At 37.6% G+C, this 14,315-nt stretch overlaps 1 protein-coding gene across 1 annotated transcript in view; it reads left to right on the plus strand.

Moving 5' to 3' along the window:
- The window catches only part of 4932414N04Rikl (RIKEN cDNA 4932414N04 gene like), a 240,381-nt gene that overhangs the window by 95,199 nt on the left and 130,867 nt on the right, over positions 1 to 14,315 (plus strand). The window contains exons 43-49 of the mRNA XM_087654922.1: positions 4,243 to 4,316; positions 6,433 to 6,529; positions 8,001 to 8,035; positions 8,126 to 8,186; positions 9,895 to 9,968; positions 11,353 to 11,449; positions 13,931 to 14,001. Coding sequence (XP_087511048.1) covers positions 4,243 to 4,316; positions 6,433 to 6,529; positions 8,001 to 8,035; positions 8,126 to 8,186; positions 9,895 to 9,968; positions 11,353 to 11,449; positions 13,931 to 14,001 — 509 coding nt within the window. The remainder of the gene's footprint in view (positions 1 to 4,242; positions 4,317 to 6,432; positions 6,530 to 8,000; positions 8,036 to 8,125; positions 8,187 to 9,894; positions 9,969 to 11,352; positions 11,450 to 13,930; positions 14,002 to 14,315) is intronic.

Raw genomic sequence — 14,315 nt, forward strand, 5'->3', positions numbered from 1 at the left:
TGTGGATGAAGTTTTTAAATCATTATGTTTGTTTAACATGTAGCAAAATAATGTCAGTAAAAAGTTACATGTATAGAACCTGTGTGTGTGTATGTATGTATGTATGTATGTATGTATGTATGTATGTATGTGTGCTTTACATGATTACAAGTATCTGCAAGAGAACTATATCTTCTGTGCTGGAGACATGGCTCAACTGTTAGTAGCACTTGCCGCTGCTCCTTCAGTGGACCAGAATTTGATCAAGTAGCTCATAATTCTCTTCAAATCTAGGACTTGGGGATCTGGCTCTCTCTTTTGATCTATGCCAGCAATCACATGCTGGAACATGCCTATGAATACAGACACACAAATAAATAGTAAAAGAAAATTCTCCAAAACGTTATATATTCAGCTAAAAATTAAGAGTAGGTTTAAGAGAGCAGCTGGGGGTAGGATCCTTCCGGGTTCCATCTGCACCCCGGAGCTAAACCTGTGGCACAGCATTTCATACCCAAATCCTGCCTGGAAAGAGCTGGTCTCCCAGGAGTCCTGTCACTCCTAAGTTCACAGGTGAGACCACCACTGTTGCTCTGATAAGTGTCCAAAGAGGGACACACCAGGAGCTCACAGGGCACAGGAACTGTGGAGAGTCCAGGCACAGGATCCTTCTGGTTTCCATCTGTGCCTGAGAATCTGAGAATCTCGGGTGCAAAAGATAGCAAAACATCGACACACAGGAAGGGCATCTCAGCAGCTTGATCTCTGGACTTCTCTGACTGACAGCTTGCTCAGTAAATGGCTGATATTGGTTCATTTGACGTTAGACCTTAGAAAACAATTGACTAAGGCTTTTTTTTGCACGATGAAAGCATTGTATGTAATCAGAATATGATTGTTTTTGAATGTATAGAAAGACTTATACCTGAACATTTTTAAATTTAAAGGTTCTGAGGAGTCTGCTTTAAAGGAATATGATTATGCACACAATGACAAATGAACGTGATTCCTTTAACATGATAGAAATTATTTGGGTTTTTTCCCCCTGAAATGCAGCGTTGTTCCTGTGTGTCTTAGTTTAGTGATGGTTTCCTTTGTAGTCATTTATTTGTATCGTAAGTTTTTGGTAGCACCAAATCAATCTGTTATATGACAGACTTTTAAAATAACTTATGTATATTATATATATGAAATGGCTTTTATTGAACAGCTATCTTCCACTTTAAATTTATGGAACTATCATGATGTCAAAATAAAAAAAGTGGGAAGAGTTAAAAAAAAAAAAACATCGACACAATAGTCAAAGAAAATGCAAAATGCAAAGAGATCCTAACCCAAAACATCCAGGAAATCCAGGACACAATGAAAACATCAAACCTAAGAGTAATAGGTATAGAAGAGAGCAAAGACTCTCAACATAAGGGCCAGTAAATATATTCAACAAAATTATAGAAGAAAATTTCCCTAACCTAAAGAAAGAGATGCCCATAAACAGACAAGAACTCCAAATAGATTGGGCCAGAAAAGAAATTCCTCCCGTCACAGAATAGTCAAAACACCAAATGCACAAAACAAAGAAAGAATATTAAAAGCAGTAAGGGAAAAAGGTTAAGTAACATATAAAGGCAGACCTATCAGAATTACACTAGACATTTCATCAGAGATTCTAATAGCCAGAAGATCCTGGCGAGATGTCATACAGACCCACACCACTATACTAAGCAAAATTCTCAATTACCATAGATGGAGAAACCAGATATTCAATGACAAAACCAAATTTACACAGTATCTTTCCACAAATCCAGTGACCCCCAACATTCCACCAGAGAACTCCTATACCTGATAAACAACTTCAGCAACATGGCTGGATATAAAATTAAATCTAGCAAATCAGTAGACTTCCTATAAACAAAGGACAAACATGCAGTGAAAGAAATTAGGAAAATGACACCCTTTACAATAGTCACAAATAATATAAAATATTTTGGTGTGACTCTAACTAAGCAAGTGAAAGGTCTGTATGACAAGAACTTCAAGTGTCTGAAGAATGAAATCGAAGATCTCAGAAGATGGAAAGATCTTCCATGCCAAAAGATTGGCAGATCTAACATAGTAAAAATGGCCACCTTGCTGAAAGCAATTGACAGAGTCAGTGCAATCTGAATCAAAATTCCAATTCCATTCTTCATAGAGTTAGAAAGAGCAAATTGCAAATTCATTTGAAATAACCAAAAAACACAGGACAGCAAAAACTATTCTCAATAATAAAAGACCTTTTGGGGTAATCACCATACTGAACCTCAAGCGGTATTACAGAACAATCGTAATTAAAAACTGAATGGTATTGGCATAGAGACAGGTGGATAGATCAATGGAATAGAACTGAAGACCCAAAAATGAACCCACACACCTATGGTCACTTGATCTTTGACAAAGGAGCTAACGCCATCCAGTGGAAAAAAGATAGCATTTTCAACAAGAAAGCGTGCAGAAGCTGGTCTGGGCCGCCACAGAGTCCTGAAGTGTGTTTCTGGCATGGAAACCTGCCTTGGGAACTAGATAGGTAGAGAGACTGCCGCCAGGCTCAGAGAGAGGCCTTTGGCAGTGTGATATGGGATGGAGCAGAGCGGGTGAGACGCTTTGCTGACTGAGAATTAAGATACCAAGCAGATATCTAGGGGCCCCACAGTGCTGGACCTAGTGGGGATAAAAGACAACCATACTTCTTTTATTTTTTATATCTTTACAACAACAAAGTTAGACTCCAAAGATCCAAATAATCCTTCTAAAAATGGGGTACAGAGCTTAACAAAGAATTCTCAACTGAGCAATATCGAATGGCCGAGAAGCACCTAAAGAAATGTTCAATATCCTTAGTCATCAGGGAAATGCAAATCAAAATGACCCTGAGATTCCACCTCACACCAGTCAGAATGGCTAAGATCAAAAACTCAGGTGACAGCAGATGTGGTGAAACAGGAACACTCCTCCATTGTTGGTGGGATTGCAAACTGGTACAGCCACTCTGGACATCAGTCTGGCAGATCCTCAGAAAATTGGACATAGTACTACCTAAGGACCAAGCTCTATCACTCCTAGGCATATACCCAAAAGATGCCCCAACATATAACAAGGACACATGCTCCACTATGTTCACAGAAGCCTTATTTATAATAGCCAGGAGCTGGAAAGAACCCAGATGCCCTTCAACAGAGGAATGGATACAGAAAATGTGGTACATTTACACAATGGAGTACTACTCAGCAAAAAATCAATGACTTCATGAAATTCATAGGCAAATGGATGGAACTAGAAAATATCATCTTGAGTGTGATAACTCAGTCACAAAAAGAACACATGTGGTATACACTCACTGCTAAGTGAATATTAGCCCAAAAGTTCGGAATACACATGATATAATTCACAGATCTTATGAAGCTCAAGAAGAAGGAAGGCCAAAGGGCAGAAGCTTCAGTCCTTCTTAGAACAGGGAGCAAAATATTCATAGGAGGAAATACTGGGAAAAAGTATGGAGCAGAGACTGAAGAAAAGGCTATCCTGAGACTTCGCTATCTGGGAATCTATCCCATATACAGTCACTAAATCCAGACCTTGAGGATGCCAAAAAGTGTTGGCTCACAGAAGCCTGGTATAGCTTTCTCCTGAGAGTCTCTGCCCAAGCCTGACAAATACAGAGGCAGATGCTAGCAGCCAGTCTTTGAACTGAGCATGGGGATCCCAGTGGAGGAGTTAGAGAAAGGACTGAAGGAGCTGAAGGGTTTGCAACCCTATACGAAGAACAACAATATCAACCAACCAGATCTCCCCACCTCCCGAGCTCCCTGGGATTAAACCAAGGAGTACACATGAGGAAACCCTTGGCTCCAGATGTATACATAGCATAATATGGCTTTATCTGACATCAGTGGGAGGAGAGGACCTTGATCCTGTGAAGGTTCAATGCCCCAGTGTAGTGGAATACTGGGGGGGGGGTGCAGTGAGGTGGGAGTGTATGGGTGGGTGGGGGAGCACCCTCATGAAGCAGGGGGGATGGGTTAGGGGGTTTGTGGAGGGGAAAACAGGAAAGGGGATAACATTTGAAATGTAAACAAATAAAATATCCAATAAAAATGTATAAGTTTAAAGAATAGTTGGGAGAATAAAAAATATCAATGTTAAACTAAATTTAAGTATTTGTTTATTATATTTTCATTTTATGTATTTCACTATATTTTACTGTACTTAACTGTATGCACTTGTCAGCAGTATCAAGCACTGAAGTGACATCCACAGAAGAGCACACAACAGATAACAGCTTTGGAAGCACAGACTCAATGGTATGTAACTATTTAATCTGTGGTCCTTATTTCTCACAGCTTTGTTTTGTTTAACAGATTAGTGAAAGTAAATGAATTTAGTTTGTTAGGCCATCCTAGGAAATAGTTTATCAATATTTAGTATTTATTCTTTGCTTGTCTAGTTTTTATTTTAATACTCCCACTTTTATACAGCTGCCTCCCTTTTGACTCTCAGGCAGACCTCCACTAGTTGTAGATTTCTTCCACTATTCTTCTGTTCGGTGTAGAACATAAGGTCAAACAAGTTACTGCCGTGTTCATTAATGTCGCTTAGTGTGCACTTTCAGCACAGCAGCGTTTTTCTTCATGTATAAAGTTGCCTTCCTGGCACCTGTATAAAGGTCTCCCTCCATGTAAAGGACATGCACCTTCAAATCTTATGAATGTTACTAAGCACTACACTCACTGTGTGAAAACTGTCTATGATGCCTTCTATTGATCCACATATCTGTATCTATTGCATTTGAGGAAGAATTTTGAGTTAACGTGTTTGGCTGATCTTTGATAACTAGGCCTGATGTTCTCTGTAAGACTATTTAAATGCTTGATTGTGAATATGTTGCTATTATTATCTGTCTACTGTACAATGCACCGTAAAAATTTTATACTCCAGATGAGGCTGTTATCTCTAGATATTCAAAGGCTTTTGCAAATGCAATCAATACAGATGCTAATAAATATGAGGTATCCTGTTGTTTATTGCCCTCCATATCTTCCTTCCAACATTATGAGCCCCATTCCCAAAAGATTTAGTTTCATTTTATGTGTTGGAGGGCTTTGCCTTTATGTAAGCATGTGCAGTGCATGTGTGACTAACTGGCTGCAGAGTCCAGAAGAGAGTTCCAGACCATCTGCAACTGGAATTAAGGGCAACTGAAAGCCATCACGAGGGTGCCTGGAATCGAACCCAAGTCTCTACAAGAACAGGAATTGTTCTTAATTACTCAACTGTTGTTGTAAAAATATAAAAATAAAAAAAAAGTGTGTCTTTTACCTCGCTAGGTCCTGCATCGCAGTGCTCCAGATAACTTGGCAGAAACACATCCCAGCCGCACACTTTCCTACACTCAAACCCTCACATAAAAGAACACACAACACAATAATCTTAGATCCAATTGATAAGATATAATTGCCCACTTAAACATACAAAGCCCATCCATCCCTTAGGAACATTGATAACAGCCTGTAAATACACAGAGCGGAATCTTAAGGTCACCTGCCATCTTGTCCTGCCACGGCTTCTCTCCCTCTACTATCTCCTGTCTCTTCCTTTCTCTTCCAGTCTCCTCTCCTTCCTTCAAACTTCTCTCCCACCCATCCTTCCTTCTCCTCCAATGATAGGCCTCCTTCTATCCTGTACCTGTTCCTCACCTGTACTTTACAAATTCAATGGGGAGAAAGTTCTGCTGAAGTCACCTGATTCCTGACTAGGCAGCTGTCCTTGGGGCAGTGGAATTAGCATCAAAATACAGATAAGTCCAGGGCAACCCACAACACTCAACCATCTCTCAAGCCCCCTCCTTTTTAATATTCATTACCAAGCACACACTAAGATGGTGATGCTATTTTTTTTATCAGAATAAGAAGTGAGACTGAACATTTTTGTGTTACTTTGGCAAAACTACTAGGTTTCCATGTGTCTTGTTCCTTGGTAGTGGAAGACTCTCCACACTCTACATTTGTGACTTGCTTTATTAAAGTGTGCTCTGGTGATTTTTTTCATAAAATGCAGATGCATGATAGAATTCTTTTCATCCATAAGATATATTATTTATATGTTCATATATGTGTAATATTGTTTTGAAAGCTTAAGATAAATAATCTTAATTGTGTCTTTCTTGGTTACCATGTATTTGACACCTACCAATCTTTCTACAAAAATGGTTATGATGGCCTTTAAGCCTTCCCCTTTTTTATCAACACCTATGAAGTAAAATTTGGATTTAGTATGGATGAGCTAAATCTTTTCCAATAACATGTGGTCATATGAATTCTTTTCTTAATTTCTCTTCTTTTTGCTTTTAAAATGAAAACTCCAATTTCTTGTTAGTTTCTAAGTCATTTATGCAGCTCATTTTTATGTTAAATTCCATAGCTTATGTCCGAATGTCTTCTACAGAAGAAAGATGTGAACCATTTACCTTGGATTGTAGATGAAAGAACAAAAGCTATTATAAGTGGAGCCATGAAAGGTATGAGCTATGTTTATGAGATGTCCATGGGTAGAATAGTTATTTAAATCAGGAGGACCAACATTTGAAAGTAGAAATGCAATTATTCTTCATATATTGACTTAAAGTAGAAGTTAAATGGTAATAGGATTGATTTCCAATAGTTTCTGCATGCACTAACTGAATGTGTAAGTAAACCAGCTGAACTGTTCAATAAATTACAGGGCATTGTAAGATCTAAGGGGTATTTAGTCAAAATGCAATACAGAGAAGCCATGCTACAAATGAGGACAGAGTTACAGATGGAGGACAGGGAATGTAGGGAAGGAGTATGTGTAGTTAGAAGGTGATATGTAGACAGAATATCTGGGTCACACAATTTGGTTACGATGTGGATTTTTTTTTAAGGACTAAGAATTGGGTAGCCAGTGAAAGGGGTGGACCTGGAAAAAGTTAATGGAAGGGAAATGAATATGACCAAAATATAATGTATGAAATTATCAAATAATTAAAAAATTATAAAGAATTTAAATCATATCCCTTGGGCTCATTGACCCCACCTCTTGGTATTTTCTGGAAATGCTATTATTCTCTGGAAATTGAGCTGGAATGGAGAAAGTAGATCAATGGAGACAGATTTTTTTTTCTTTTTTTTTGGTTTACCCTCATTTTTTTCTTTCCCTCTCAGGGATCATGATAGATAGCACTGGCCATATTCAGTAGCTTTATGACTCCAGATATATCCTTGGATAAAAGGAGCTACTAGTCTACCGACTGTAATGTCAGTAGTTATCAAAGATCTGTACAAGTCTCCACTGCTTAGTACTCTGGTGGACAGCTGAACCATGACAAGGATAAATATTGACTTGTTTCTAGGCTAGTTTGAAGGGAACATAAAAGTTGCAAAAGAGATAGATAATAGCAAATAATAAAAATATAGGCACCCATTGGAACCAACATGCTAATATTCTATGTTCTCAAATGGATCTACATTTATAATTGGATGATACATTTGTACTACTAAATAGAGATGAATGCTGTGGTGTGTGTGTGTGTGTGTGTGTGTGTGTGTGTGTGTGTGTGTGTATGTGTGTGTAAATAAATGAATAAAATAAGACTATAATTATAGTGAAAAATTGCTTTCTACGTAAAAGAAAGGAGATGTAGTTTAAAATTAGAATTCTCGGTGAAGAAACCTAAGAGAATGTCTTTCAGAAAGTTCAGTGATGCTCACTAGACTCACTCAACTCTGAAAAAATCCTACCTTTAAGTTACGAATTCCTCCTTATTTTTCTCACCTTTATTCCATTTATTTGCTATCACAAACTAAAACAGAAAAGGAGGACAAACAATTGTCTCCAAAAACCAAAATCTAGATCACAATTTTCCAAGTTAACCACTTGGAAAGATTCACTCCCCTATTACTACTGGACAAATGGATTATTTTGCCTGATTTTTGCATAGCTGACTCTCTTCCTCTTCATGTTTTTAGGATCTCCAAAGGAATATCCTCCTCAATTCAAGGAAGTACGTGATACATAGTTCTTGATATGGTTAACGTCATGCTTTATGAAGTGAAAAATAACCATTAAATTTCTCCTCTCCACATTCATACAGAGGAGAAGTGTGTTTGGATACACAGCAGTAGTCGGCACGCATGCAAACACCAACGAATCAGGTAATTTGCAACCTCGATACCATGGATAGCAGTGGTGTGAAATCTGGAATATTTGCCATGTTCTTACTCTGCCATTGTTACAACGCCAAATCTAAGAAAGTGATTTGTCCATAATTCAAATGTCCTTGTTGACATTTGTATATGAACTACAAAATACACACAAATATTAGAGGCATGATTTTAAAAATGAGTCCACATGTTTGACTTCCTAAGTACAGTTGTCAGTGAAAATCCTTGACCAGTTATGCACCTTCCACTGTTTGATGATTGACATTTGCTCCCTTTCCAAAGCTTATAAATAATTATCAGGAAAGTGGACGTCATCGAGCATGCCCACGTTTTGTAGTATCCAGGCCTTTCTTGAAGACTACAGTAATTTCCCAAGTGTGAAGATACTTGTTCATTTCTCCTGGAATTCACAAGTAATTGGAAACCTACATTCACTGTTTCTTCCAGGTGATTCACTATGGCATTCAGTGTCTGTGCTGAATCTCAGAATGAGGTCCATTTTCCTAGAGCATGTGACTTACTATAAATATTACAAGATTTTTCATGCCATGAACAAGTCCTGAAACATTTTCTAACTCAGGTTTGAGTATTGTATTTTCATCCCTTATCTTCAACGATGGCATCCTCTGACACGTGGTGCTTGTTCTGCTGGTGTGCTTTACCCATGTACAGCATTGATCTGTGTCAAGTGCAAGTGTCACAAAGGGACACTCAAAAACATGACTCTAAAATGCACTGGTGATGTTGTAATGACCAGAATCTGGCTGGCCTCTCCACCTTTGTGTTTCCAACTCTACCCTCTTTTCACCCCCATTGCCAAGCAGCTGAGGTCTGTTCCTCACCAGTCCATATATTTTAGGGTAAGTATAACCCACACCCATTTCTTCTCTTATGTTTTAACAATTTCCAGGCTTCTGTGCACCTGACCATACTCTTATGACTCAGGCCAGGCTTACCAGTGGGAAATCTGTTGGTGACTTTCCTGTTGACAGGATAGAATTTCCAATCTCTACCTAGCATTTATCAGTATTTCAACCAATAATTACTGAATAAGAAGAATAATGACTTATCACACAAACAGGATAAAAATGTTGTTCCTTCCAATCTGTTACCAATGATATGCACATGTAGTATGATTTAATTATTTAAGCATAATAGAAACTACATAAAGTTACAAAGGATCCCGTTTTAGAGATAACCTAAATTTAGAAACCAGTATAGCCAATCAATTAAGACTTCCCACAACTGATTGGATTTAAAAAGTAGAAACAAGGATGTTAAGAAGGAAACAAAGCATGTTTTTATATTTTTGCATCTTTCCACATATAATACAGAAAAACAGCAATGTTTCTGACATGAAGTGCAGAATGATGTACCCTGTGAATCTGAATACTTAATGGCATTTTCCATTTTTGTGTCTAGAGTTCATTCATGTTGACTGTTTCATCTGTTTAAAGTTACTGATTTCTCTTTACCTCAGACTATCTAATGTCTGACTAAGTGATGTGTTTACATTTGTATGAGCTTGTGTACCTCACAATATAGCAAACATTAAATAGTAAGAGCTCTTAAAGTGATCAATTGGAAAAAATGAAAATTCAGAATCATAACTATGTTTAAACGTTCAACTTTTTCCTTTGCAATGCCTTCATTTCTACAATATTGTAGTTAATGCTAATTAAATGTATTCATTTGTCAGAAGAATCAGGCAAGGAAGAAACATCAGTGGAAGGGCTCACAAGGCATGGGAGCCTCCAAAGTATACAGTCCTGGGTATGTAAATATTACATTGATGAGTCTCATTCAATACTGTTTCGTTTGCTTAAGAATATAAAAAGACAAATACAGTCACATACCAAACAGTCAGAACAATCAGTCACAACTATGTTCTTTATTTAAAATAAATTTTACCATCTTATTATCTTAAAAACATTCTTGGGGTCCTTGTATATTCAAATCGAAATCTGGTCTTAGTTTTGTTGGTCAATATCCATGTGAAAATCATGTGAAACTTCATGTGTTGGCCCCATAAAATAATGACTTGTTAAACTCAGAACACAGCCTCAGGAATAAACAGCTCAGTACATCCCCTAAAGTCTGCAAGTCGTCACAAATCCGGCAGTTTCTTATGTCAGTGTTTATCACTGAAATGAGTTAATACTTCCAAGTACCTTTTGTCTCAGTTCTCCTTGTAAAAGATCATTTCTATCCTACCTTTTAGAAATACCTTTCTTTTCTCTGCTAATGGAACATTGAGTTTGGCATTCCAATGTCTCTTCTATATTGACAATTGACATTATTTTTGTTTGAGTCCATCTGTTGTTACTGCTGCTGCACATCTTTATTGACTGCATGTAAGAAGGTGCCAGCAGGTACCTCCAAACACATAGGGCCCTTTAGGTGTTGCACAGTAAGTACTAAACATCTGATGAACTTAATGGCTTATACTTGATAGGAAAAGACTAGCCTGTGACACTATGCCACACTGGTGTTCCCATTGTGTGCAACCCCTTGCCATCAGTTCCTCAGTCTATGATATGGGAGTAAGATCAGAAGCAGAGTTGTGATGAAGAGCTCTATATGTTATTATGATTTAATTATTATTATCACTACTCTATGACAACACTAAGACAGAAACAGTACTTGACCTTGAGCAAATAAATGAAACACACACACACTTTTTGCCAGTTTTCATGGTAAAAACACTCAGTGCCTGTGATTAATTGTATTGGTTTGTGGAATCCTCAGGAAACTAAAAGCATTTGTTTGTGCATTTCTCTGTTGCAGGTAGAAGTTTCTAGCATTGTAGTGGTGATTTTACTATCAAAGAGTTACAAATAACACTTGGAATTTATTTCTATAGGTTAAAAATATTAGTTGTGCATTTGATATAAACTCTCCTATTAAATTAAAAATTATCCTAATTTATTTTTGCTCATTGACACATACTTGATAGCTAGCTATTCTGATTCCAAGAATATGTTTCAGATTTCTCTGTGTGTGGTGCTCACTGTAAGGGGAATGTAAGGTTTTCAGTCTGAATGACACGATTTCCCATACATGCTGCCTTTCAGTCCGATTGCTTTTGGAATGAGGCATTCAGATACTCTTTATAAGAAAGACATTTTGCAGCTCATTTTTATGTTAATTTTAACAGACGACCTCTGAGACTTTTTCAAAGGAGAATGACGTGGTTCATTTGGCTAGGATTACGGATGAAAGACCAGAAAATATCACAAATGCGGAAGTGAAAGGTAACATGTATTTTTTTTTATGTGCAGCCCTTGGGGTGAAGAGTTGTGTGAATTAGAAGGGTTGGCTTATTCTCCCAGTCAAATACACTTACCTATTTCTCACATAGGAAGTTAAGCTTCAGACAGCCACGTATAAACAGTTTCTGCAAACATAACTGAATAAACTGCTAAAGAAACTGAGATACCAAATATATCACAAAGTTTCTGAATGTCTGAGGAATAGCAAGGCAAAGAAGGGAATGACAGGAGAGCAATTGAGGGAGAAAAAGGAATCAGTGAAGGGCATGTGTATACACACCAGGGCTGCAAGCCCAAAGGTGACACTGTCCACAGTGGGCTACCGCAGCAATCATTAATCAAGACAATGTCCCACAGAAATGCCAATTTTATGGAGGCATTTTCTTAATTAACACTCTCTCTTCCTAAATATGTATAGCGTTGGATCAGGTTGAGAGCGCCCAACCAGCACAGCCATTGATTCTCTCCTTTGATGGATGACCATCGAAGACCACAACAGAGCTGACAATGGGTTTTAGCAACTCCATGAGCTATCAAAAGGTTCTGGTCAATCCAACGTTGTCTGAGGAGTAGTTATCAAAAAATCTTTTAAAAGATCTATTAGATAATTGTTTGAGACTTACAGGAACCTAAAGAAAGATAAATATTGTTTTGGTTCTATTCATGTTTTTGAGAGACAGCAAAGTTCAAATGGGATGAGTAAACAGGTTTAGTTTCCTACTGCAAGCAGCAAGTTCTCTACAATGGTCACTAGCCTATAATTTTAATTTTATAATTCTTGCGCTAAACTTAATGAAATGGTCAGTATAATTTATGAAATTCATAAAATAGAATGAGGAAGATAGACTTTGAGATAGGAAAATGAATGATGGGAAAATTATAGAGTACATAGAAAAAAGTAAAAATCAGTTTTCTCCCTCTAAGCTCTCCTGCTTGCCACCCGGTGTTCCTTTCCAAATTAATGGCCTCCTCCTCCCTTTATTGGTGTCATACACACACACACACACACACACACACACACACACACACACACACACATACACACACATACACACATACATACACACACATACACACACATACACACACATACATACACATACATACACATACACACACATACACATACACACACATACACATACACACACATACACACACACACGTACACATACACACACACTCGCATACACATACACACACATACATACACACACACACACACACACACACACACATTGTATACATTGATATTTCTAAGTGTATGACTCCACATTCCTCAGTTCACCTTGAAAATCCTGCACCAGTTAGTGACTCCTATTTTGATTAATGTGTGTGTCTTTCCCAAAGCCAGCAAATAATTATTGGAAAGGTGGAAAGAATTGAACTTCTTGCATTTTCCGATACAACCAGAAGTTGAGACCAATGTTGGCCTAACCTTGGTAATTCAGAACTATCCTGAACAACACAATAATTGTACAAGGCTTAGGAGGCTGTGATTTTGATTTCTCCTTTTTCTTCTATTTAGTTTGTCACTGCATTTAGTCTCTGCTGTCATAGTCTGTCCTCTTGGTACAGATCATATGATAGAATATAAACATTACAGCATAATATAGAATGAAACATAGACAAATGTAATCATTTTTCTCTTCTAAATTCACCCGAGCCAGTGAGAAAGCTGGTTGGTCAGAGGAGACTATGCACAGACCTAATGACCTGAGCTCATTCCTGTATCCCACAAGGTAGCATGAGAAAATGACTCTTAGGTTTTCTTCAAATCTCCATGTGGGCCATTCATGTTGAGCACCTATGCACACAGACATACAGACATACAGGCAGACAGACACACACCCACACACGAGTAAATGAATAAATAAATATTTTTAAAAATTATCTGTTGGTGTGTGTAATTATAAATTATAAAATTTATATTTTGATGCTTGCCCATCAAATCTCTTCCTAAGTACTACTCCTCCAACTCTTCTACCCTTTCTTGCTCTACCTCTGCCTTTCCCCCCTCCTCCTCCTCTCTCCCTCTGCCCCCCTCTCCTCCTCCTCTGCTATCTGTTCCCCGCATACACTGATCTTGGGGCTCCTTCCTTCCTTATCCATCCACTATTATTTCTGTTTGAGCATAACAGACAAGACCTTGCACAACAATACCCAGGTATCACAAATGCGTGATAAGCCTCTGTATGTAAACCTTGAGTGATTCCCAGCACCGTCTAAGATATTAAATTTACAGCTACACATTACACACGTACACACACACACACACACACACACACACACACACACACACACACATACACACACATGGTTTCTAGAAACCATGACTTGGGAAGATAAAAACTCACCACTTATTGTAACTAAGTTTAGACACTTCTAGTTATTTCCATGTAATATTTTCATGTTTTGTACTACTGCATTATAACTGGTATTGTGTAAATGTGTGTTCAACAGCAATTCCAGACAAAGAAATAATATCGTCAGAACAACAAAGACATGACAACCATGGAAATGCTCGTTCATTGGTATGTAAATGTATCACTTTCTTTAACAAGATAGCATAGGCACACTCATATAATTACATACCACTGTGTAGAATAATTCTAATTTTGTGTTTATTTTTAAAAATATTTTACCATCTTCTAATTCTTAGAATATTCTTAGAAACCTCCATTTAAAACTAAACAGTATCTTAGTTCTGTTGCTCCATATTTTTCTGAAAATTACTAGATCCTGTAAGTGAATCAACTCCATAACATGCCAGTTACTTAAGGTCAAATTACAGTTCTGTGAATAAGCAAATTACGTAAGGGATTTACTTTCTACACATCCTCCTCTT

Source organism: Rattus norvegicus, chromosome 3 (genome assembly GCF_021556685.1).
Source record: "Rattus norvegicus strain SHRSP/BbbUtx chromosome 3, alternate assembly SHRSP_T2T, whole genome shotgun sequence".
Taxonomy (NCBI): Eukaryota; Metazoa; Chordata; class Mammalia; order Rodentia; family Muridae; genus Rattus; species Rattus norvegicus.